The sequence below is a fragment of the Lupinus angustifolius genome, chromosome LG14, assembly GCF_001865875.1.
Source record: "Lupinus angustifolius cultivar Tanjil chromosome LG14, LupAngTanjil_v1.0, whole genome shotgun sequence".
NCBI lineage: Eukaryota > Viridiplantae > Streptophyta > Magnoliopsida > Fabales > Fabaceae > Lupinus > Lupinus angustifolius.
Genome location: NC_032022.1, coordinates 511,693 through 538,067, shown reverse-complemented (window position 1 = coordinate 538,067; position 26,375 = coordinate 511,693). Strand labels below are relative to the sequence as shown.

At 32.7% G+C, this 26,375-nt stretch overlaps 3 protein-coding genes across 4 annotated transcripts; 2 read left to right on the top strand and 1 right to left on the bottom strand.

Moving 5' to 3' along the window:
- On the bottom strand, nucleotides 870–4,237 carry LOC109326976. 2 transcript variants are annotated; one of them, XM_019559933.1, is made up of 6 exons: nucleotides 3,837–4,236; nucleotides 2,566–2,940; nucleotides 2,254–2,532; nucleotides 2,058–2,137; nucleotides 1,567–1,638; nucleotides 870–1,297 (listed from the first exon to the last, which is right to left on the bottom strand). In XM_019559933.1, exons 1-6 carry the CDS (start codon nucleotides 4,161–4,163, stop codon nucleotides 1,072–1,074), a joined length of 1,359 nt encoding a protein of 452 aa, XP_019415478.1. In that variant the 5' UTR covers nucleotides 4,164–4,236; the 3' UTR covers nucleotides 870–1,071. The 2 variants fall into 2 exon arrangements, with proteins under 2 accessions (XP_019415478.1, XP_019415477.1); XM_019559932.1 differs by having other exon boundaries at nucleotides 2,254–2,940; nucleotides 3,837–4,237.
- On the top strand, nucleotides 11,297–14,955 carry LOC109326977 (MADS-box protein FBP24-like). The gene is made up of 7 exons (XM_019559934.1): nucleotides 11,297–11,335; nucleotides 11,705–11,931; nucleotides 12,872–12,941; nucleotides 13,227–13,388; nucleotides 14,215–14,256; nucleotides 14,371–14,412; nucleotides 14,749–14,955. Exons 2-7 carry the CDS (start codon nucleotides 11,744–11,746, stop codon nucleotides 14,953–14,955), a joined length of 711 nt encoding a protein of 236 aa, XP_019415479.1. The 5' UTR covers nucleotides 11,297–11,335; nucleotides 11,705–11,743.
- LOC109326975 lies at nucleotides 18,736–26,369 on the top strand. Its single transcript, XM_019559931.1, has 10 exons — nucleotides 18,736–19,025; nucleotides 19,187–22,256; nucleotides 22,366–22,553; nucleotides 22,728–22,796; nucleotides 22,885–23,037; nucleotides 23,129–23,292; nucleotides 23,366–23,513; nucleotides 25,495–25,617; nucleotides 25,721–25,808; nucleotides 25,896–26,369. The coding sequence occupies exons 2-10, from the start codon at nucleotides 19,202–19,204 to the stop codon at nucleotides 26,111–26,113; spliced, it is 4,206 nt and encodes a 1,401-aa protein (XP_019415476.1). The 5' UTR covers nucleotides 18,736–19,025; nucleotides 19,187–19,201; the 3' UTR covers nucleotides 26,114–26,369.

Genomic DNA, 26,375 nt, shown 5'->3' with positions numbered 1-26,375 from the left:
AAGAGTCTTTCTTTGAGCAAGTTTGTCATGTTTAGAACTTATGAGACACATTGATGCTGCTTTAAAACCTAAACTGACTAACCGATAGACCTGTTAAGAAATGAAAAAATACACCCTATTCTTATTGATTCATCAAAATTGAGATTAACAAATAAAGCTATAAGTGCTATATATATTGAAGCACATTACCTTTTAAAAACAAAAAATAACTAACTAAAAAATAAACCTTAACTAATTCTCTTAACTTTTGAATTTAAGCTATTACAAATGTATTAATCAACTAATTTTCTATCTGCTACATCATATATTATATTTTTTTAGACATTGGAGGGACAAGTTTTTGTATTTGAATCGAAAGGTAAAAATGTCATATCATTAAGAACTTCTTATTTTTTAAATACTTACAATTTTTTTGGTAATCCCTTTCGGGGTTGTGGTTGTTCCTCGCAATAAGTGTTCGAACCTTTGACTTTTTGGTCAGGATCTTGCAGAACCTTGTACCACTAGATACGATTTGAAATTAATGTAGATACTATATAATATTAATACATCAACTACATGTATTTTTACAGGTTTCAAAGAAGGATTTAATATGTATACACTGACAGCGTAAATATTTTTTACACTGTCAGTCAATCATTCACCATTGATTTATTAATCACCATTGACTCTCAAACAAAAGTAATATAAATCAACGGTGGATGATGTGTTGACAGTGTATGTAAGCAGATTTTACACTCTTCAAACAAAGCATTTAACACTTGCTAAAAAATGGTATGTGGACTAGAACTTTTGGGAGACTATTTTCTAAAAACTATGAAATTTATGTAGTTATCAATACATCAATTGCATGTATTTTTGCTGGTCTCAAACAAAGCATGGTCCATAGGGAAGATTATAATACAAATATAGATATATTTCTATTGATAATTCAAACATTAATCACAAGTATCTTCACTTATCTCAAACTATGCTATATACTCTTCAGAAGATGCTGAACCAGGATTAGGTTTCTTTGCACTTCAAAGTTAACTTGTTTTGTTACCCAGAGGAGCTGATCCAGACCTCAGCTTAAACATATGAAAATGGATTGATGCTACTGCTGTGCAATGAATTATCTCGTTGAACAAAAAGATTTGGGTGAAAGTTTTCCTCATCTTCAAATGTTGTCCAACCCATTGAGTTTTCATGCAAAAATTCAGCATCTTTGTGCATATTTTCCATTTCTCCAACATGGTTTTTGAATTCTTTCTTCACCACATCCAACACACCATCGCCATGTTGGTCACACCATGACCTTCAACAAAATACACAAGTTAGAAAAGGACACTAAAGTTTTAGTATCACAAGATAAAACAAGTTGAAACTACATGTATAAAGACTCTTATTCCTGCAAGCAGATAGATTGTTTCCAGGATTTCAACTCATGACCTCATGGGCACTAAGTAACAACCTTACGGTTCCACCAAGCTCACTCTAACTATCTACTCCAAATATTCCCAAACAGCTTAAGCATCATAGAGTCAGTATTTAATCAATATGTATAAGAGTGTTACATTCACTCACTTGGGAAAGTAATTTTTTAACTCAGCTTTGTCCTCTGGAAGTTTAGTAGAAATTGCTTCCATCTGATCATTCCTGTTTTTATACAATGAAAAAGTAAGCAATAATTACATTTCTAAGCAACCAACTAGCATCAGTCTTTAATAGTACAAAATGTCAAGTGTAGACTTTTAGTATTAGTTGTGAAGTGGAGCCAGAATCCTCTCATGTACCAAAAGTTCTGCTTTTTATTATAGTTTTAGGGTAAAAATCTCATCACGCTATAAATAAAAGGATACAAGTGTTATTATATTTTTTGTTTTCTCACAACATTTCCCTTTCTGGAATGTGGCTTTTAATTTTTTTTTAACAGTTCATATTTTAAAATATTTTTAGATAAAAAATTATTATAAATGATGAAATAAATATGGCCTCACAGAGCAGAGCCCCTTCAGTACTAAGGTTTTCTATCAATAAAAAGTATGAAACTGACATAATTGAAAATATATACATACGAAAACTTAAGGTTTGGATTTGAGCTCCTCAGTTCTGTCTGGATTCTTGAGAGTTCCTTCTTTATCTTGTCCCCAAAAACCTATTTACCATAATCAAATTTTAGCTCAACATTTTGAAAATTAGTACTTTATGTTTTCTCCTAAAGCAAATAAGACTCATGTTTTGAAACAAAGTAGAGGGTCTCAAATATCAAACCTTGTCATCAATGCAAAACTCAGTTGATGATCCATCATAATGCACTTCCTTTGCTAACCTCTCATTGAGAGCCAAAGGAGCAGCCTCATCATCTGAGTCATTTTTCTTCAATTTCATGAACCCATCAAAACCCCATTGTTTTTTAACAAACTTCCCTGCTTTTTCCTCTGCTTTAAGACCATGATTATTATGATGATCTCCACCATTTCCCTCTTTTTTCTCCTTATGAAATAGAATTCTAAATGGTTTTCTCTTCACCTTGTTAGAATCATCCCATAAGGGGTTATTGTTATTTTCCTTGGAATGCTTCAAAGGAGAGATTCTTGAATGAGTAGTTGAGTCCATGTGTGAAGTAGGTAATTCAAATATGCTCTTTTCCATTGAGCTTTTCCCAGGTTTGTATGAAGAGACAAAGCTAAACATTGAGGTAGTTCCTTTAACATTCTTCTTCATTGCATGCTTTGTTTTCTTCTTCTTGGAATTTGAGTTCTCTTTGTTTATCAAGCATTGCTCATCCTTCAAGTCAATCACTGACCATTCTTCTTCTGAAATTTGTTTCATATCTTCTGAGTTTTGTTTCATATCCCTGGCTTCAATCTCAGCTCCTTGAGCTGCAAGTTTCTGGATCAAAGCCCTTTTTGCAGAATGGTACTCTCCTTCAGAAATGAATTTGGCAAAGAGAAGCTCCTGAATAAGAAAAAAATAAGAAAAAAAGAAATTTGGTTAAGAAGAGTTAATCACCTAAGTCAGGAAAGGAATAATTACATAAGGATTTGGTTCAATCAAGTTGCAAATCACAGTGGATCTGGACCAAATCACAATTACAGATTGATGCAGCCGCATCATGTGATGTGATCCACATTTTGAAACCTTACTATTACTGTAGGAGTGTCCCATTTCAGGTGTCAAAAGTTCTCATTCTTCTTGAGAAGACTTGAGGTAACACATCACAAGTCATAAGGGTCCAATCACTGATTCAAATTGTGGACCGCATCACATGATATGATCACAATATTATAGTTGTGTCGACTGGCACAACCGTATCACACCGCACATGTGGTGCGAAACTGAATCAAATGACATGTCCGCATTGTGACGCAACACAACTAGACCACATGAGATCCCATGAAGCCACAAACACATCAAATTCAAAAATATTTTATTAATTATAAAATAATTTGCATTGCAACGACTACAATCTGCATTCTAGTGGCCACCATCGCAGTTTCAACCTTTACCGCAATTGCAAGTGCACCACAATTTACAAACTGAACCAATTCAAAAAACTAGAGCAAATAAAGTATGTTAATAAATTTAATTATGTAATTCAAGTGATATTCAAGGATGTTTTAGTTCTCAACAATGTGAAAATGATGTTTTAAATTGTGATTGTAGTTCTAATCATAGTTACATTGCTGCTATTGCGGAAAATTGTAAGAAAATGTGACCACAACTGCAATTGGGATACCATTGTGGAAACTCATAAAACGATAATATTAGGGCGATTGCAGCAGAGTGCAATTTAAAACACTGGGCATGGAAACATTTATTTGAGTCTTAATTCTGAACTCATTAGAATTTACCTGTAAGAACTTGAGCTTATCTCTGAGTATGAGTGGATGATCTTGTTGTTCTATGGAGCAAGAATCAAGAAGGGTATCAAGCAAATGAGTTCTAAAAGCTAAAACCTCAGTTTCAACTATGATATCTTCTTTATGAAGACCCATCAAGTTCAACATTTGGTTGAAAGAATCTTGCTGCCATTTAAGGTTGTCGGATCGAAGATTCGACAACCTTTGTTCGGCAGAAAGAAGACATTTTTTCTTGAAGTTGAATGGAAGAATGGTCTTACACAGAGAGGTGATTGAATCATGCAGGGTTGAGTAGTAAGTGGGTGCATTAGAGTACATTTTGTTGGGAGAAAGAATGAAACTACTGTGAAATTTGTATATCAAATAATAATAATAATAATAAAGGTGGTGTTGTGGATTTTGAATTTGGGATGGTTTGTTTCAAACGGTCACATGATGTTAGAATCTGGAACTAGCCGTTGTAGTATTGCACAAGTAATGAATAACGCTTTTCATGCTCCTCTTTGTCCTAACTGTTTGATTTTGAATGCAATATTTATACACCTAAAGATTTATACAAATAATATATTATTTTTCATTCACTTATATTACTTTTTTCTAAATGAATGATAAATAATAACAATGTATAAAACTTTTACATTGTCATTGTATATATTCTTTTTTCATAATATTTATATATTGTCATTCCAACATATTTACACTGTTATCTATAACTATATAAGAAAATAAGGTTCCTTCATGCCACGTGTCAAACTCTCAACAAAAACATTCTCTCCTAAAAGGCTCTACTTCCTACCATGCATGATCAAAGTCGGTCCATACCTATTTGACATTTCCTATCATTTGCTTAATTAATGAATAATAATAACACCACTATATATGACTTTTACATAAATTGATATCATCAATAATAATCCATCATCATTTTAAAATGTGTACAATTACCTATTATATATGACTTTCTGGTTATTACCTATTAAAACATTTGTTTATTTTTATGACCAAAATAACACTGATTGATGTTAACTATTCATTTACCAAAGCATTTTTGCTTCATGATGTGATTTGCATCTCTTCATATTTTTTTATTCTATTATAAATTTGAATCTATTTCATTTTTGTTCATCATTTCTGTTAATTGTATTGTGTTGTTGGTTTCACTTTCACTACCAACCATGATAATTGTTTTTTTAATGGAGCTATAATTTATTTGTTTTTGTTTTTAATTTTACAGCTGGTCGAATTTGTTCGACTAAGGAGCACTTTAAAAAATGAACGATTAATTATGATTTATGTATATATTTTGGATGGTTTTGCAGTCGCATGCATGACCATATTTTTTGCTACCATGGCCCCCGTACACATGTTGCAAATATGTATTTATTTTGTTAACTTTCGGTTTTTTTGGAGTCATAAACGGTGTACATTGACAGTACATATCATTGTTTAATTAGAGGTCATTAATATCAAAACTTTTTGTTGTTATAATTGTTTATTTTGTGGTTGTTTATTTATCAATTTCAGTTTAATATTTTTGAAACATTTGTTTCGACTATGCATGAATCCAACAATGGTTTAGGAAATATGTGTTTTTATCCAGTCGAATGCACGAGAAATATATATGTTATCAATCATACAGCAAAAAATACTGTCTCATGCAAATGCACGGGTAACTTGCTAATATTCTTATATTATCTAGTATTTGATGCTCCCTTGGTTTGGGTTATAAAATGTAATCTCACTAATTAATTAATTATATAGATTATTTTTAATGGTTAGTTTGTTTAAATATTTGTTATTATTAGAATGACAAATATTTTTTTATGTGTCTTGACAAGACTAGATCTTGTTCATACAATCTCCATGAATAATATGAATCAACACTGCATAGTTCTTTATAAAAATATTTGTTGGTTTGGTGATTTTTTTTTTTAAGATTTGAAGGGAAAGTTATGTTTTATCATAGTTTGTGCAGTATACCACATCTCAATTTAAAAGGAAGAAATCAATAATGATCACATCCTCTTTTCAATTCTTCAATATTTATATTTCTAAAGTTAATACATGATTAATTATTTATTATTAACTCCATACCAATTCCAAGAAAATGAAGTGGACTCCTATCTCCCACACTACATATTTTCTTAAAATAGTGACAAATGTTATTTTTATTATTACCAATACTAAAATTCATCATACTTTAGCCGATTAAAAAAGTCAACATATTCTTAGTAAGAACTAAAGAAAAAATGAAAACAGAATTTCTATAAATAAAAAATACTTAGGTTAGATAATTGTTATTAGTGTTATTATTATTATTATTATTATTATTATTATTATTATTATTATTATTATTATTATTATTATTATTATTATTATTATTATTATTATTATTATTATTATTATTATTATTATTATTATTATTATTATTATTATTATTATTATTATTATTATTATTATTATTATTATTATTATTATTATTATTATTATTATTATTATTATTATTATTATTATTATTAATTTATTATTATTATTATAATTAGAGTTAACTAACTAACACCCCTGAGTTTTAGTGAAATTACACAAACAACCCCTCAGTTTTCTACCCCTGACTACCACTGCATGAAAAATAATTGTAATTTTTTAAATAAAAAATGTGATAAATGCAATTAAGTTAAACAAAACATCGTATATTATGAGGAAAAATTCAAATAATATACAAATAAATGTATCTTTATTATTTTGGTTACAAAATGCATCAACAATTCTAAAGAGATATTGTTTAAATCACTCTTATACTATATCGTAAAGAACCAAAAATAATAAAGAGGTACCGATTCATATATTATTTGGACGTGTCTCCACAATATACCATATTTTGTTTAATTTAATTGCATTTATCACATTTTTTGTTTAAAAGATTATACTTATTTCTCATGCAGAGATAGGTTTCCAGAGTCATTCTTAGTAGGTGGCTTAGCATATTGGACCTTTTGAGGGTTCTAATTCTTGTTGCGATTGATGTTCTTAGCCTTATTCTCATTGCAGTTCTGATTCTTGAAATTAGTGCCAAGAGACTTTAGAATCGCACCTCAGAATTTCTTCTTAGTGCTATTGTTGGAAACAATCAGCATCTTTTCTCTCTGATATTGCTTATGAGCCTCTTCTTCAATACGAAGACCAGTGATCAGAGATTCCAGAGTTTTTCTTTGGTCTTATGCCTCAGAAGATTTTTGAAGTTCTTCCAACTAGGAGACAATTTGTCAATTATGACAGCCACTTGGAATTGCTCATCTAGAGACATACCCTTATAAATGATCTCATGAGCAATTTTCTGTATCTCGTGGGACTAAGACTCTACTGATTTATCATGAGTAATCTGATACTTAAGGTAGCGGCTAACAACATACTTTTTAGTGCCAGCTTCCTCGGTATCATATATCTTTTCAAGTGCATACCAAATTAATTTGGCAGACTTGTATCAGATGTAGAAATCATAGAGAGCATCAAACAACCCATTCAGAATGAATTTCTTACATAAGTAATCGGGTGCATTCCAGAGAGTTATTTCAATAGTCAGTTTATCTATTTCCTCTTTTTTAGCCTCATCTAACACCACTAGATGTCGGTTTTCATAACTTGGGCAACCTTTCTTATAGTGAGGAAAAATTTCATCTTATGTTGCCAACGTTTGAAATTTATCCAGTCAAATAGAAATAGCTTGTTCAGGTCATAGTTGTAATATTATCTATGAATGTCATTGTAGTAGAAATGTCTTAAATTTGTTGTTATCATAACTCGCGACAATTCTGAATGGCACGAAATAATCGTTACTGGCTGAGTCACGACTAGGTCGCTCTCTTTAAGACATTTCGTGGTACTACTAAAATTGTGCAAGCAGACTATCAACCACGTCATCCCCGGGATAAAACAACTGAGTTCTCTGTTATACGATTTCTTACTGCATTTTAAGAATCGCTCTTGAATACGCCCACAATATGACTACCAATGTCAATTCTCGAATTCTCGCAGTATGGTTATCCATGCCAATTCTTTTTCCAAAATACTGACTACCAGTATCAGTTCTCTAAATTCCCACTTTGGCTGTCTGTGTCAATTTTCAAGTGCCATAGAAAGAAAGAGGGGGAAGGTTGCCAGAAATGTGTCGGCAGAATATAAGAGGGGAGAAAGAGAAGTTGAGAGGTATCGCCTTCAACTTGGTGCATATTATAATGAGGGAATGAGGCCTCTATTTATAGCCTGAGGTCTCTAATGGCTCTTTCACCAACACCACTACTACCAGCGGCTCTATTACCAACGACTCTATCATAATGGCCGAGATCTCCTCCAACGACTCTTTCCTTGTTGCATGTGTGTATTGACTTGGTCAACATACGGTCCAAGCCCAAAAGGCCCTAAAAATTAAATTAATTAATTAATAAATAAATAAATATTTTATTAAAAAGAATGTTAGGCCGCAACTTAAGGCTTATAAAGCCTTTCAACTTTCCTCCTCCAAGCAAAGTGGGACTAGTGAGTTTTTCATTTCACTTCAAAACATCATTCTTTTAACAAATTCCAACAAGATTTATGTGTGATTTATAACAGTGTGGAATATTTATCATGTTAGAAATCATATTGCTTTTTAGAATCACAACTTGCACATGGATAAAGTGATGGAGTTAATTTATTTAAATTCTTGGAGTCTTTTTATAACAAGATTTGAAGGATATTTTATTTTTACCTTGAATGAGTATTAAACCATTTGGCTTGCATTACTTTCTATTAGACTTTTGATGGATTGGAGTATCACTTGTTCTTATTAACATCTATTATTTTTAATAGAGTAAATTACAATGACACCCCCTGAGTTTTAGTAAAATTACACAAATAACTCATCTTTTTTTAAACTTACACAAACCACCCTTAATTATATACATACATTACATTAGCTACCTGTGTAAGAGAGATAATTGTAATTTCTTCAAAACAAAAAATGATAATGAATATAATTAAGTCAAACACAATATTGTATATTGTGAAGACAAGTTCAAATAGTATAAGAGAATGTTAATACATTATTTTTGGTTTGTTAAAAACTATATCAATAATTCTAAGAAGATGTTTAAATCACTCTTATATTATTGAAACTAACCAAAATAATAAATAAACATTGACTTTTATACTATTTGGACTTTTCTTCATAATATATTATATTCTGTTTGACTTAATTACACTTGTCATCATTTTTTGTTCAAGAAATTACACTTATCTTTCTTGCAAGACTAATCAGTGTAATGTATGTATATAATTAGGGGTAGTTTGTATAAGTTTAAAATCTGTAGTGATAGAGAAAATCCATAGGTATAAACACCTATAGTGACGGAAAAATCCATAAATATAGGTGAAGTTTTATACCAATACTCCCGACAACCATCACTAAAACCTATAGATAATTTGATGCATGTGACTACAAGGAAGAGGTAGGTGTGGCTTTCTTTGTGATTTGTAACTAAATGGAATATTTATCATGTTAGAAATCATATTGTGTTTGAGAATCACAACTTTCACATGGATAAAGTGGTGAAGAAAGATTATAAAGGTGATTGTGGAAAACATCAAACATTGAGAAAGTGAAAGTATGAATAAGTATATATAAGAGTGCTAATAACCGCACCATAATGTTGTGGTTACCTACTTGGGAGGATTATTTGTTCTCAAGCTGATTTCACTATCAAATAATTTTATCCTTTAAAAAAAGGTATTCCTATTTAACCCCTTTTTTATTGAACATAAATTTCCTATACATAACCAGCTTCCTCAAAAATCTAAAGAAATGTCCATTGATTGATATCTTCATGTATTCCATAGATAAATATTATAATTAATATTCTTATTGAAGATTTCTTTCTCCATATTACTGTGGCTTTCTTGTTATTTGTTATTAGTATTGTATTATTGAAAACATAAAAAACGTGGAAAAACAAAGGAAACAAACGTGACTTTGGAATGAAAAAATGAAATGAAGCAGGTATCTTTCACAAGCTTAATCTCTAATATTCATATGAAATACGAATTAACATTAAATATTTCAAAAAACAAAAAGTACTAATGGATTATTTTGGAAATGTTACCACTAAATTGATAAAAATGGTTAATCTTCCTCTCTTTTCTATTTTCCTTCTTTGTCCTTCACCTTCATTTTTAACTCTTCCTTTTTCTTTTCTCCAGGTGGATACTACCCATTTTTCCAAAATATGAGTAGATGTTGTAACCGTAGCTTGCAGCAATTCTAAATGGCACGAAATAATACTTACTGGCTGAGTCACGACCATGACGCTCTCTTTAAGACGTTTCGTGGCACTGCCCAAAATGTGCAAGCAGACTATCAACCACGCCGTCCCCAGGATAAAACAGCCCATATCTCTATTATCGAATTCTTACTGCACTGTAAGAACCGATCTCGAATACACCCTCCACAATATGGCTCTCGATTTCTTATTCTCTACTATTCTTTATATTTGTATTATCATTCTTCTAATCTTTCTTATTCTCTTTTATTACGATAATTTTATTTAAGTAATTATCCCTCTCATCCATGCCTTATATCACTCCCCTTTTTCGAAGGTAAGAACTTACCTAAACAATCTTATAATAAAAAGTTTAAAGTGAATCCATTTCTTAATAAAATGACCATTGAATTTAAATACAACGTTTGAATTTTTCTTGAAGCTGGACCACTTATAACATGTTACAACCACATGGCAATGAATATTGTGGGCAGGGGTATTCCTTTTGTCGTTTCTAAATGAATCTCGTATACATCTTTTTATGGTAACCTTAATATTTTCAACATTTACCTATTTAAGTAAAGTTCAACTTGCCTTTTAGACCAACCTAAGCAAAGGGTTGTTTTGATTTTGCAACAACTTGCATTGTTGTAAATGATTCAGTGAAGTTGCATTAAAAGCCTCCATGATATTATTACATGTAATGCCATTGTCAATAAATGAATAAAGATTTGTTGTTTTAGATCATGTCTCATATGTTATTATGCGTGAATGATTAATGAACCAAAAACATCAATGATTATAAAGATTTAAAAGATTTAATTGACATGAAATGTTTTCATTAGTACGGGATAGCGTACGAGACAAGATTCGAGCCAGATATTTATTCACTCTAACTCACGTTGCACTGTCATACACCACATGCAAATTATGCTATACCCTCTTTGATTTACATGACCCTACATTCTGATTCATATCAAATGCATTTCATCCTAGGACCTGCATGTTCTGATTCTACTTATTTGTATCACTTACCTGAAATGACATTACTACCCTTGCTCATTCTATCCATATTCATGGAAAGCATAAAAAGTCATTGTGGTAGTTTTGGGTAGGGTGAATAATGGAGGTATTTAATTAACTAGGGTGAACAAAGTTCATTATCACAATTTCAGAAGCAAAGAAAGGAAAATATCTCAGGTATCAACATCTTTCTCACTCTCTTCTACGAATATTTCATGAAACATTTTGTTAATGGTGTCTCCTCTATAACTCCCTTAATTTAAAAGCTAGAACATAATCAAGAAACTCCTTTGATTTTAATTATTTCTCCTTAATTTCTAGCAACATATTCTATTCTCCAAAACCAAGCTATGTAGCTGTTAGTAATAGCCATAACAGCCACCTTTTTCTCTCTTATCTTTTATTTTTTGCTTATTTTCTTGGTGGAATTTAAAAGCTCTTTTCTTCTTTTTTGTGAAAGAACTTAGAAGCTTTAATCACCCGTTTTTTCTTCTCCTTTCTGCATATACAGCTTTTGGCTTTTTCTTACTATAACTGAAAACACAGGGAAAGACAAAAGCTAGAAAGAAAGCTAGGGTTTCAGAAATGGGACGTGGAAAGATTGAGATAAAGAGGATCCAGAACACCACAACAAGGCAAGTTACCTTCTCAAAACGAAGAACTGGCCTTCTGAAAAAGACTCATGAGCTTTCCATTCTCTGTGATGCTCAAATCGGACTCATCATTTTCTCTAGTACTGGGAAAATGTATCAGTATTGCACTCAACCCTTCAGGTATATATATATATACACACTATAATGCTGACAGTTTTTCTCATATCCTTTGTTTTGTGATGTAAAATTTCACTTTGTATCTTGTTTTTTTTTATGTTTTCTATAATGGTTTCATTTTTTGTGTTATAGTTTCTGCAATGTTGATTGATTTCTCTACTCATTTTTATGTTTTCTTGATTTTCTAAAGGGTACGAGGTTGACCCACTTGAGTACCTTGGACTTAACAGTTTGGTGTTCTGAGTTTCTGACATTAACATTATAAATCTGATCTCAGCTCATGTTATTTATTTACATATTTGTTAAGACTGGATGTGTTAGGCATTTTACTTTCATTATATTAGTAGCACTTTTTATTTCTTTGTTTTTTCAAAATATTTGTATTTAAATCTTCGACATTGGAGAAGAGTCTCACTCTTAATAGACATATATTCTAATAATTTACTTACCTAATATGGGTACGTGATTTACTTCTATGTAATTTGTCATTTTTCATATTAATTTTATGATATCTATGGATTCGGATATGTGCTAAGAGAGTAAAAGAGAGAATTATGTAATTATAGAACTGATATTTCTAGTTAGAACCACTATTAGTGAATATTTTTTTTGTTTTCTGAAAATATTCTCTCCCTACTTATTATGATGATGAAATCAAAGTTATTATCTCTATCCTGCATTTATACTTGAAGAAGTTAAGTGAAACATGTAAGGCTGACATTGAAAGGTACTTGAAACTGAACTTGTATCTTTCCTTAGGAAATTAGAGATTTCATTCTGTTAACTTGGGACTTTGAAAAACCAAGTTGTAATGTATATGATTGACACACTTTTCTTTTACCTCATAGTACAATATCTAAATTATGAAGTTAGTAATACGTAAATTTTGTATATCATGCAATCTATTCATTAAATATATATAAAAAACTTAAAAATTTCTCAGGATGGAGCATATCATTGAAAAGTACGAGAGAGCAACAGGAACTCCCATAATGGAACAAGATCACTTTGGGGTATGTGGCTCATGCCCTAAATTTTCATTAGTATATAGTGAAAAATTGTATGATTTAATATACGGTAGTATAAGAGTTTTTTAACTTATGAGTTATGAATATGTGAAGCTTTATATTTTTCTTACATATCAAACTCGTATCATATATGAGTACGGTATCAGAGAGGTTCAGTATTTATTTCTTTCAGAGAGGTGTGGAAACTAAGTCACTGACGCGAATTTAATGATATCGAGTAAATATTAATTATACTCATATTAATTGATTATTTTCCTGCTAACATTTTAGGATATGTTCAATGAAATGGCAATGCTGAGGCAAGAAACTCTTCGTCTTGAATTGGGAATTCAACGATATCTTGGAGATGACATAAATTGTTTACAATATGAGGATTTGACTAAACTTGAAGAAGAATTAGAAAAATCAGTGGCAAAGGTTCGAGACCGTCAGGTAATAAATCTATATTTCTTCATCTAATTGATTTTATGTAAAACTTTATTAATCATATGTAGTTTAAAATTTTACTTTTTTATATTTGACACTTCTAACTTCAAAACCTACACTTGCTTTCCTTTGGTTGAGATTAATGTATTCCAAATATCCCATTTCTAAGACATACCAAATATAATTAGTTAGAAGTGTCAAATAACTAACAACTAATAATAAAAAATAACTAACAACTACCTAACTAAGAAAGTTCTAAAAACCAATAACCAAGTAATAACCCAATAACTAAAATAGTGCCAACACCACATGAGCCATGGCCAAGGCATGTAGGCATGGACTAAAGGCAAGGCTCGGTCACGACTCAGGATACTCGGTCAAGATGTCAAGCAAGACTCGGTCACATGGTTAAGCCATACTCGGCCACGAGAGTAGATTAGGCTGGGTTAGTTTGAGCCAAGGCAAGGCAAAGAGATAATTTGACAAACAAAAAATGTTTTCACTAACAATTATCACATAACATTAAAAAGTTAAGCAATGGAGTTTCAATTAAAAATTGATATGATGAAGATAAATATATGATAAAGAGCAAATTGAACAAAAATAATTATTTCATTGACTATATCTAATTGATCATAGTTAAGCTTATAGTAGATAGTGTTACCAAATATAGTTCCCCTTCACCATATTTTCCACCGTTTCTACGAATCCGTTGCATATACCATATGATAAATTAATGAAAATCATGAACTTGTTCAATATTTAACTTATGCATAAAGTATTTTTCATGATTCCATCTTTGACAAATTATTTGACATCACTTCCCATGCAGAATGAGCTCGTGCAACAGCAAATGGATAATCTTCAAAGGAAGGTCATATAATAACTCACTCTCTTTCTCATTCATATGCACACAAACCTCACCTTTAACCTTCAATAACATGCATGTATCTATAATATAATTCTTTCCTCTTTTTTTGCAATTTAGGAAAGAATTTTGGAAGATGAAAACAGCAATTTATCCAATTGGGTAAGTATAATTACAAACTAATTTAAGTGTCATTTTGAAATTTGGACTCATAAATTAAATTAAATGTCCCATTCTAATATAGACAGTGTATGAGTTCTATTCGTTGTTATTACATCATTCATATTTAATCATTAATTGTTTAAAAAAGTAATCCAAACTAATGAATGATAAATAATATAAATTTTTTTTTATAAAGATAAATAATATAATGACTATATATAAATCTTTAAAGTGATTATATATAGATATTACATTCTATATATATATATATCCTTGTTCATATGTGTGTTTTACTTAGCTTAGTTTGATTTATTTTTGTTGTCAACACTCACCAAGATTCAGGAGCAGAGGGCAGTATTGGAATTTCAGCAGGCAGCAGTGGAAGCAAATAAACCAGTGCAGCATCAATTAATGGATCATTTCTCATTCTTTGAAGACCAACCTGCTAGTACTTTGCTTCAACTTGCTGCACCTGTTCTTCCACATCTTCACCCATATCTTCAGCTGGCACAGCCTAATATTCATCACTCCCCAGAGCCATAAAATTGGTATATATTGTTATGTTAAATTTAATCACCAATGTTTGTTGTTATATTTCTCTCTGTATAGACTGACACACTAATATCATATAAACTAATTACTAAAGAGAGTATAACTTATAGGTTAGGTAAGTGTCTATTTTTTTTTGGAGTCATGAGGTTGTCTGATGGCGATAAGGTTGTTAGATGGTAGGATGTAGGAGGTTGAGGGTGGAGTCACCCACAACAAAGTACTAACAACTAACCTACTAACAATTGTCGATAAAAAAAATAGCATGAACTAGTCGTTAACTTACCTTGGAATGCTTGAGGTTGGTATATGAAGAGTGACATTAACGCTCAAGTCAATATTTATAGTATAAGAGATAATATTGTGAGCTTAAATCATCACGACTCTAAGCCTATGTGGCTATGTCTAAGGTTGTTATGAGCCTAGGTTGAGACCTAGTTGTCTCTTTGATGTTACTTTCCTCTTAAGTATCCTAATTGGTCGAGTCTAAACTTTTTTAAGCCTTTATGGTTCGGTTCAGATCTTGGGCATGTTTTGGGCCTGAAGCTAAAGTATTTTTCTTGTGAATTTATTTGTGCTTGGCCATTTTAAACTAATAGGAAAAGTGATTGACCCTATGCAAGTGTAAACAAGTAAAGATAAGTAGCATTTTCTAAATTGTAAAAAACTTCAAGAAATTGATTGTGTTCTTTTTTCCTTGGTTAATGAATTGTTTCTATTATAGACTATTTAAGTGATTTTATTTCACACACGTATAAATACTTGGGATAGATCAAAGTCGTGTGTTTGTATGTTTTCATAAAAAATTGTTTTTATTGCCTTATCCTTTAAAATATCAACATTTCTGATTGAATATAACTTGGCTATTAAATTAAGTTATATTAACTATATCTTTAATGATATGTATATGGGATCATGAATTGCAGGGTACTAATATATACATGGAGATTGCTTCTATGACTGAGAGGTGACTTGATCTTATCCACATATAGAAAGATAACATCCTTAAATAATATAATATTTAGTACTTGGTTACAATGGTTAATTACTATGCTTAGGAGCTTAAGTTTATAAATAAGTCACATGTATGTCTAAAGTTTATTGAACTTTATTAATTTGGGAGTTTTCTATCTTTGACTCTTAATTAAGAAGAATTTTAGTCTTAATTTCTCTATGGACTCAGCTTGAAAATTGTGAAATAATTATAACTTGTTTTTTGGTATTTTCAAGTATATGCATCAAATTTCATTTACACCGAAGTCTTTATGTTTTGAATGTACATGATCACTTAAGTAAGAAGAAAAATGATATATAGTAGCTAGCTAGCCATTAATTAATATGAAAATGTTAGTCTTGGTTACAACAAAAAAAAAAGTTAATCCGTTATTTATATATTTCTTATGTATATGACGGGCTTGTGGGTATATTATTATTAGTTTCTGTTGTCACTAATTACAACAAGTATCAATTCAGTTCCATATCCTAAAAAGAGGAAAAGAAAATCTTTCATATTATGTTTCCTTGTATAGAAAACGAGAAAAAGGAAACAAAATAAAAGTGATAGAAAATATCATTTTTTATCATTGGTTTCAAAACTAATAAAATGAAGAGAAAGAAAAAATATACATCTATTAGGGAAGATTTGTGTAGGTGCAAAAAAGTGAAAAATGATTTATGTAATTTCACTAAAACTCAAGGAGTATAATCCTCCTTGAATTTTACATCATTTACCCTGCAGAGGAAATTATCAACATGAACTACAAAAGTTGCAACTAGCGAGTGCAATTGTGTTGTGTTTATCGCATTGCAAAAAATTGCAAGAAAAACAATCGATGCTATCATATTGTCATCTTGATGATATAATGGAGACTTCCAAAACTACTACAATATATTATGAATACAATTATAATTATAGTGTGTAATTTAAAACACCCAACAATCACTTAAAAGGTTAAAAGTTAAAACCATAACTTATGAGTTCCGATGATCTTAATTGTTTTTAATACTTTATAGGAATTAAAATGGACTATAACATAACTAGTGCAATTTTGTTAAAGGTGAGATAAGATCATTGTTGCTAAAAATAAGTGATGCATTAACTAATATTGTTGCACAAAAAAAGAGAGACACGAGTACATAAATTTACATGTAAAAGGGTGAAATGAAAATGCAGATTTGGAAATAGAGAAGAAAAATACCCCACCATCTCATAGATTATTCTCATACAAAAATATTTAATAATTAAAATTTTAATTTAAATATATATTTTTCTATTAATCCTGACTCACAATACATAGAAGTATATAATATAGGATAAAAGATGTGCTCTCATCTCATGATCACAAAATTTACAAATTACACAACTTTAAAGATCATTTGTCCAAAAAACATTATACTTATATTCTTGATCAATCAAACTTAGTTAAATAACATAAAAGTATTGTTTTTTATTAATGATGAGTGATTCTAATTGAGTGGGACAAAATCAGACAAGAATGTGAACATGTAAATTCGATCGGTTGCAACACCACAAGCGTTATCACATGAGACCTGTCTCTCCTTTTTATCTTGTTTTTAAATCTGAACGTTGTTTTTTTTAAATTGGCTGCCCAATATGTACTTGACGCGTGTCTTCCAAAAATGATTAAAAATTGAATTGACTTCAGCAGTTCCATATTGATAAAATAATTTATTTGATTATACAAAGTTCTGTAATAATATTTTTTGATCATACATTTTGCTTACATTTCTTCTATTTTTTTTCATTACAACTATCGTTATGATTAATTTGGAAAAGTGCATTATTGGATAAATTTTCCAGAACTTAGATGTTTTTTAATTGAGATGAAAAAAAGAGAGAATGGAAAATTTGGTCGGGGAGATACTAAGGCCCCTTCAAACATTACCGTATAAAAAAAGAGAACTTATATAAGGAGATACTCCATTCTCATAAGAAAATGTCACCATCTTATTACTAGTGTTAAGCAAACCCAAATACCATAAATCCCATACATTTTTCATTTCATGAATATTTTTACATTGTTATTGCCATAATCCATATTATTCATATTTTGCTATTCCTATTTAATGCATTACAAATGCGAATCATATAATAATGTACCCATAAATTTTTCGATACGTAGATATTATGGACCAGAGAACATCTACTCTCAAAAGTTTTCTTTCCTTATCCTAAACCAATCAAAATATAATAAATAATATAAAATGTTATATTTTAGAAAATAAAATATTTCGTCAGGATAACTTATCTCGTTTCGTTACTTAAAGTATGATACGTGTACTGTTTTGTTTAGATTTAAAAAATGTAAAAAACAATTAAATACAATATATATCACGATTTTATTAGTGGGGGAAATAACTTATCTCCTTATACACGAAATAGTTTTATTCTCTATATTTTAAGAGTGTAATATCTATACACTGAAAAGTCAATGAATCATCCACCATTTATTTGGATTACTTTTTTTAAAAAGTCAATCATAATAAAAAATGAATGATGAATAATGCAGTGATAATGTAAAAAACTCTTACAATATATATACATCTTTTTATCATATTTTAAAGTATAAAAAAATACCAATAACATTAATTTATTCCACATATTACCTCTTCAAAAAAGAAGTTTGAAAGAAACGGTCCATTCGAATTCAATTCCCTGTGCCTTTTCTCTCTTAAAGTCTTCCCTTTTTCCCTTCCTTTCTCCTCTCCTCCCTCGTTTCCCTCCACTTTCTCTCTCTCTCTCTCTTTCCCGGGAAATATAACAACACGCCGCACACAGTTATTTTGGAAACAATCCATTATTTTATTGCAAATTCATTTAATTATATAATAAACTACAAAGATTCCATTGCAACTAGAGTAAAGTAAAAACTGAACACTTCCAATATAGAGAAAGTTTCATCTATGTTGTAATTTTTTGAGCACAAAACGCGATTTCTTTTGTCGTTTTACAGATTCTCAGATTCCACCGACTTCAACAAAACCAACCGTTTTCTCTCTCTCTCTCTTCATATTATCACTCTCACTGCACCATTCAAGTTCTGGTACTTTTTCTCTCTCTTTGAGTTTGTCAAATTTTCTTATTGTTTTGCTTAATTTGGCTAGGTTTTTAATTGCATTTCATTGCTGAACCATTACTTTTGTTTTTTTGTTTTTGATTCGTGTTTGATTTGAGGTTTCTATGTGGTTTCGATTCTTTGATCAGCTCTCGTAGTTGCGAATGGCGTTTGATCAAAATTCGGTTCCCAACGTGACTCGAACCATTGCCGAAGAGTCACTCATTCGAACCGGTGAGTTTTACACTCCAAATTCGGTTCGAACCGGAGAGTTTTGTTACACTCCAAATTCGGCTCGAACCGGTTCGGTGCAACTTTACTACCCTGCATCTGTTTCTGATTCTGCTTTGGTTAGAATGGGGTATGGAAATGTGGCTTCTTCCATTGGTACTTGGTGTGTTGGACCTGTAGTTGGGTTTAATTATGGTCATAGTTTTCCCAATCCAATTGCTGGTGGCAATGGTGTTGTTGATGGTTCGGGTGGTGCCATGGCGAGTGGACATGGATATCCGATGAATTTGGTCAATCATGTTGTGGGAAATGACCTGGATAATGCTCTGCAGGGTAAGGAAAAAGTGATTAGCAATAATGCTAGTGATCAGGTTGGTGGTGTTGTATCAACAAAGGTTGATCATCAGGTTAGTAATGAATGTGGAGATGAGTCGGTTTCGGTGAAAACATTGAAGTTGATGTGTAGGTATGGTGGGAAGATTTTGCCTAGGCCTAGTGACGGAATGTTGAGATATGTTGGAGGGCAGACTAGAATCATAAGTGTAAAAAGGGATGTGAGCTTCAATGATCTAATGCAAAAGATGGCTGATACTTATGGCCAGCTTGCGGTTATCAAGTATCAGCTCCCTGATGAGGAACTTGATGCGTTGGTTTCAGTTTCGTGCACTGACGATCTTGAGAATATGATGGAGGAGTATGACAGGTTAATTGAGAGCTCTCCTGATGGTTCGGCTAAATTAAGGTTGTTTCTGATTTCTGCTTCAGAACTTGATCCTTTTGCTGTGATTCAGTTTGGTGACTTTCTAGATAGTGGGCATAAATATGTTGAAGCTGTGAATGGATTTACAGATGGAATTAGTGGTAAACTCACCAGAAAAGAAAATTCTACAAGTGCAGCGTCGATGCAAAATTCTGACTTCAGTGGTATGGAGACTCTTGATCGGTCAAATGCTGGTCAAGGAGATGTTAGTGGGGCACCTAAGTCTGATGTTTTATCACCTAAGGGGAATGTGGCTGTTTCTCATGATAGTGCAGTAAATTTGGTTGTTTCGGAGCCCTGTGCATTTATTTACTCAGATAGTTCTGCTGTTTCATTGGGCACACCTGCTACTAATTCTGGTCCTACGAGCACTTCGCCTTTCCAAAATGAGGTTGAGTTAGAAAACTCTGTACCTGTTATGGTATCCCAGCAGCAATTTGGATTGCATGAACATGGAATGGAAATTCCACTTCCTGCACCTTATTTGCAGCCTTTTGTCGATCCTCGCCAAGAAGTTATGAATCATGCAGATTATGTCAAGCTGCATCCCCAGATAGGCTTCCCAAATCCTCATCTTTTAGGTCAGCCTGGGTCTATCTACTCCCAACATCCATTTCATGATTACACTGCTGGTTTAGTGTCCCATCAGGCAATCCCTGCAGTGCAAATGATGACCAGGCCATCTTCTCATGTTGGTGGAAGACAAAATATGATTCAACCACAGCCACTGATGCAACCGCAGCAAAGTTGTTTGGGCCAATATAATGATGAAAATAAATCTGCAGTAAGGATTATCCAGCTTCCGACTGAACAAAGCTATAATGCATGCCCAGTTCAATTCCCTTATGTCATGGTTGGAGGTAATTATCACTGGGTTCAGGTTCCTCAACCAGAGCATTTTGTTTTCACCGATGCATTATTACCTCAACAACTGACAATGATCCCTGAGAAAGTCCAAAGAGTGAAGGAGTGTTATATGTGCCAGAAAAAATTTCCTCATTCACATTCAGATCCAGTAATTAAGGATCAGCATAATAGTTGTGCAGGTTCTATTGCTGATTCAATTCCAAGTTACAATAGTCTCCCTGTGGAGGAAAATTTAAAAGCTCAAGTAACAAATAGGATTTTGGTAACTGCACCATTGAAGGAAGGCAATGCTGAACTAGTGGTTGGGACCAGACCCATGGTCTTTAGCAAATTGGAACCACCGGGTGGAGTACCTTGTTCTGACGCAACCACACTAAGTCGTAATCTTGATCTGGAGCCCGAAGGTGAGAAGAATTTTATACAAAGATCGGATGGTTTTGATCATTCCAGGAATGCAATTATCCAAGAAGCAACAGGAAGAACAAGTGAAAAACAGCCACCAAGTGATGGGCTCACAGGAACAGCACCACTGTCCTCTCTTGGTGATGTCATCCACCACCATGTGGTGCCAGTTGAAAACTGCATTAAAGAGGATGTGCTTGTCAATAAAATTGTTACTAATGATATACCTTTAGTTGGCGTCTCCTCTACTGAAGCTTCTCAGTGTATCGTTCAAGAATCTCCACAAGAATATACTAATGAACTGACTAGCATTGTTTCAAAAGCAGATGCTGTGGGGAATTGGACCACACAGGATCATGTCAAATCTATTGATGGAAGAGTGGACATCCTCAACATAGGTAATCCTGAAATTCATGTAAATAATAATAATTTTGATTACAACACTCAGCATGCTGTAGAGGAGAAAGGAGTGGTTCTGGATAACAACCCTGGCAGGTCTATATTGATTGTTGATGCAAATCAAATTCAGCTGATGGATGGGTTTCCTAGTTCTACTATGGAATTTTCAACTAGAAATAATTGCAGGCCAGTTGAATATAATGAGGCTGCACAACCCGCTTGGGGTGTTCCTGGATCAAATCCTCAATTGAAGAGTGGAAACCATCACATGAATGGTGCAATTTCTTCTTCGATTTCACCATCTGCCAGGCTTGGAAATTTGCAGGGTTCTTCAAACTCACTTTTTATCAATCAGGATCCCTGGAATCTTCACGGAACCTACTTTCCACCACCCAGACCTAAAAAAATTGCATTGAAGAAAGAAACCTATTCTCATAAGAATCAGTTTGGTGAGAATCCTGACAACAGCCTGGAACAAAATTTAGAATCTCAGTTGGATGGTAGCCTCTACCGTACACTCAAACATAATTTAATTTTAGAAGATGCTCAATCTGCTAAGGGTATGTAAATTGTTTAAATTCTACTATATTTGATGACTTCATTGATGATTATGATATTAGCTTTGAAGCCTTAGCACATATTTATTGTGTTTCAGTTTCTCTTTTGAAGGTTCATCAGAAGACCGGCAGAACCAACAGCATCAAGCCGTTGCTGAAGGTGTAGCTGCTTCTGTTCTGCACTCAAGCACTCCTTCAAATCCTGACTTGCCTGCCAGAGATGTATCCCGTCCTGAAGACATGGAGAATAGAGATGCTCAAAATAATCTAATAGATATACAGCATACTGATAAAGCTCAGGTAACTTTGTTTACACATTCCTCTGTATTTATATTCTTTTCTTGTCTCATGATTGCAGGGATACTCTCCAAATCTATTAGTTTTTTTGCCACACCCCATCCTGCTGCCATTCGGGTGTGGTCATCATAATAATCATCATCATTATTTCAAATATCATTACCTTTTACCTTGTAGGATGTCAAGAGAAAGCTGCCAGAGAAGGCAAATCTCAGCTTTCCGGAATCAGATATTGGATCATTGCAGGTTGAATGTTTTCTACTGTATGTTTCCTCTTCTATGTAATCATATTTCTACCTTAGCTAATCTAAAACCTTGCTGTTCAAATTGTTAGGTTGTAAAGAATTCTGACCTTGAAGAGCTTATCAAATTGGGTTCTGGGACCTTTGGTACTGTATATCATGGAAAATGGAGGGGTACTGATATTGCAATTAAGCGGATTAATGATAGGTGTTTTTCTGGAAAGCCTTCAGAGCAAGATCGCCTGGTCTGTATCTCAATATTAATGTCTAGTGTCCCGTACTCTCTTTGTAAACTAACTAACTAGCATACATCTTTCTGGTTTATGAATCAAGCAGAGAGATGATTTTTGGAATGAGGCAGTCAAGCTTGCTGACTTGCACCATCCAAATGTGGTAGCTTTCTATGGTGTTGTGCTTGATGGCCCAGGAGGTTCTGTGGCAACAGTAACAGAGTATATGGTTAATGGTTCTCTAAGAAATGCCTTGCAGAAGAATGGGAGGTAGCTGCTCATGTGTTCAATATATAACTGTTTAAATATTGATAAACATTTAATACTTATGTGATAATAGCAGGAATCTTGACAAGCGCAAGCGTCTTTTGATTGCAATGGATGCAGCATTTGGTATGGAGTACCTGCATGGAAAGAACATAGTACATTTTGACTTGAAAAGTGACAACTTGCTTGTGAATCTCAGAGATCCACACCGCCCAATATGCAAGGTTAAAATGTTTGATACTGTTGCGGTCATATTTGAAGTCTTGTCTTGCTGTTTCCATAAGTACTAGATATGAACTACCTTATTTTATACATAAGGAAGTAAACAATTATCACACCAACCTCAAGATATTGAGATTCTTATCATTTCGTTGTGATGGTTTGATATGTCCAGAACAGAATGTGACATTCAATGACCTTGTTCTGTTGTTTTTTGAAGATGGGTCTTTGGATATGCCGACCTGATTTTGCTTGATGGTGCTTATGACATAGATTGATAATTTTGATGTTTTAATTCTGATGAAGGAAATTAACTCATCAAAAGGACAAATATTAGGAGTCTGGTAAGTTAGATTGACTGTGTATGAATATAATGACTTCAGAAGATATCAATATAGTTAATCAGGCTTCCCCCTCTTACTATTTTTGATAACTGTAATTAGGGTCTATCTAGGCATGGCATACACACACCTATATATATATATATATATAGGTAGCAATGATGTAATATATTAATATCTTAAGTAGATGATTGTTTATAGCAATAGAGCTCGACTGCAATTTGTCATTGCAGATCTGCTATTATAGTGTAAGTAATAGACTTGAGGATGCTGGCACTCTCACTAAAATCTCAGGAATATAAACTATTATCTGAGTGTGTAGCTTTCATTTGTGTGTTAGGAATCCACACCAACACCACCAAATGGATCAAGTGTTGACAGCCCAAGTAGTTAATAGGCCTAAGCCTGGAAAACGGAATGCAAAGGGTTCTAGAGGGATTCGGCTGATAGATAAGGGAGAGGAACATATGGGGAGTGTTGGTTAGTTCCATATGGAGAGAGAAAGCGAGGTAGCAGAGGTATATATAGCGGGAATCTTGGCAGGGCTCTAGATTTTATTGAATTGAGAGAGAAAGAAGAAGAATTACAAGATTAGAAGCATACAAGGATCCCTGGATCCCTTTTCCCCACCACTGATTCCTGAATCAAATTGGTTAATCCAAAAACTGCCTTTCCCTCCTAACTGTTATGCTATTAATAGCAGTTACTTTCCTAATTGATTCTAACTACCCAAGGGTAGAAAGGGAAAGTTGGCTATTCTATCCACACTTTCCTCTTTTATACACGTTGTTAATCATTGGCCTGGTATTAGCCTTATCATTATCATTTTAGCTTGGGCTAGTTAGCTAGCTAGCTTTGGTTGAGTATGGCTTTTTACTTTTCCAGTTGCTATCATTCTTGCCTAGCATGCTACAGTTTTGGATATTGGGGAAGGGGGAGGAACCATTAAATAGGTTGGAACCATTATGTATGGTACATTATAATTTAGAGGGTTTGTAAGTATTTGAGCTTTCACATCTTGACTTTTATTGATCACTATCTGTAGAAATGAGAAATAGATGATGAATTTTAGATCACTTTATTATTATGAATATTTGTTTCAAGTGTTGCTGCTTGTGATGGTGATGAGGTCATGTTGTAGTATTAAAATCAACCATAAACCATTTTTCCCTGTAGTTCTGATTATAGCCTTGAATCAAGATCTTCCAATAAGCCAAAGCAGATACATTTTCCATTATTGCTCTGTGTTCTCTTTCTTTCTGTCTCTTCCCTATGCTTGCAACCATGTGCTCTTTGTGATGCAAATATATTGATTACTTCAACTATGGTGACAACTTGCTCATTGAATATTTCGGTGGCTTCATTATTCTGCTTGAAGCCTTGACCATACGAGTCTCTGTAGCGTCAAATTTATGTGTTATACAATCATACTTGCTTGTTCAAATCTCCCAACCCCCCAGTCTCAGTTTCCTTGATCACATATGCAGCGCAATTGGCATGTACCTAATGATATAGAATTATCTCCACCTCTTAACATTAAGCACCAACTTTTTCCCATGTATTTTTTTTACTGATTTTTCAGGTCTATTGCCAGAGATATTGAGTTTAATAGCTTGTTTATTCACACAGTTGTCTTTGATATCAGGTTGGTGACTTGGGTCTATCTAAAGTGAAATGTCAGACACTGATATCTGGTGGTGTGAGAGGGACTCTGCCTTGGATGGCCCCCGAACTGCTGAACGGAAGTAGTAGCCTTGTTTCAGACAAGGTTTATGCTTTAACTTATTTTTAAACCATTGATGTATTTAGATACCTTTTTCATATTTTGTCACTCTCTAAACTAGTTTCTGTTCTAATATTTGTTGTTTTAGGTTGATGTGTTTTCATTTGGTATCGTCATGTGGGAACTCCTCACTGGAGAAGAGCCATATGCTGATTTGCATTATGGGGCTATCATAGGTAATCCAAGCGTTCAATCCACACTTTAAATTTTGAGTTGCTAGCTTTTTCGGTATTGAGATGTGAGTTTATTCGAACATATTTCAGGTGGTATTGTGAGTAACACTTTGCGGCCTGCAGTTCCAAAATCTTGTGATCCCGAATGGAGATTGTTAATGGAGAGGTGCTGGTCATCAGATCCATCAGAAAGACCAACCTTCACTGAGATTGCAAATGAATTACGTTCCATGTCATCTAAGATCTCTCCCAAATTTCAAAATCAACAGCAGCAACCTGCTTCATTGCAGAGCCAAGTTCAGAAATGATTTCATACAACTGGAGGAATCTGAAACCCAGATTTGTCTGATATTTGTTTTTCATATACTTGTTAGATCAATGCTTTGTGCAATATACACTATAGGTAAGGTTTGCTACTGTGAGATAGTAACTTCAGGTTGTAAGCAAAAATGTGAAGCCTTTTAGCACTACTGCATATTGATCTATTACACCAAAACCACAATGAACATTGTATTGTGGTGTCCTATTGTAGATAAGTAAAGAGAAAGTATAAGATTTTATTCATATAGT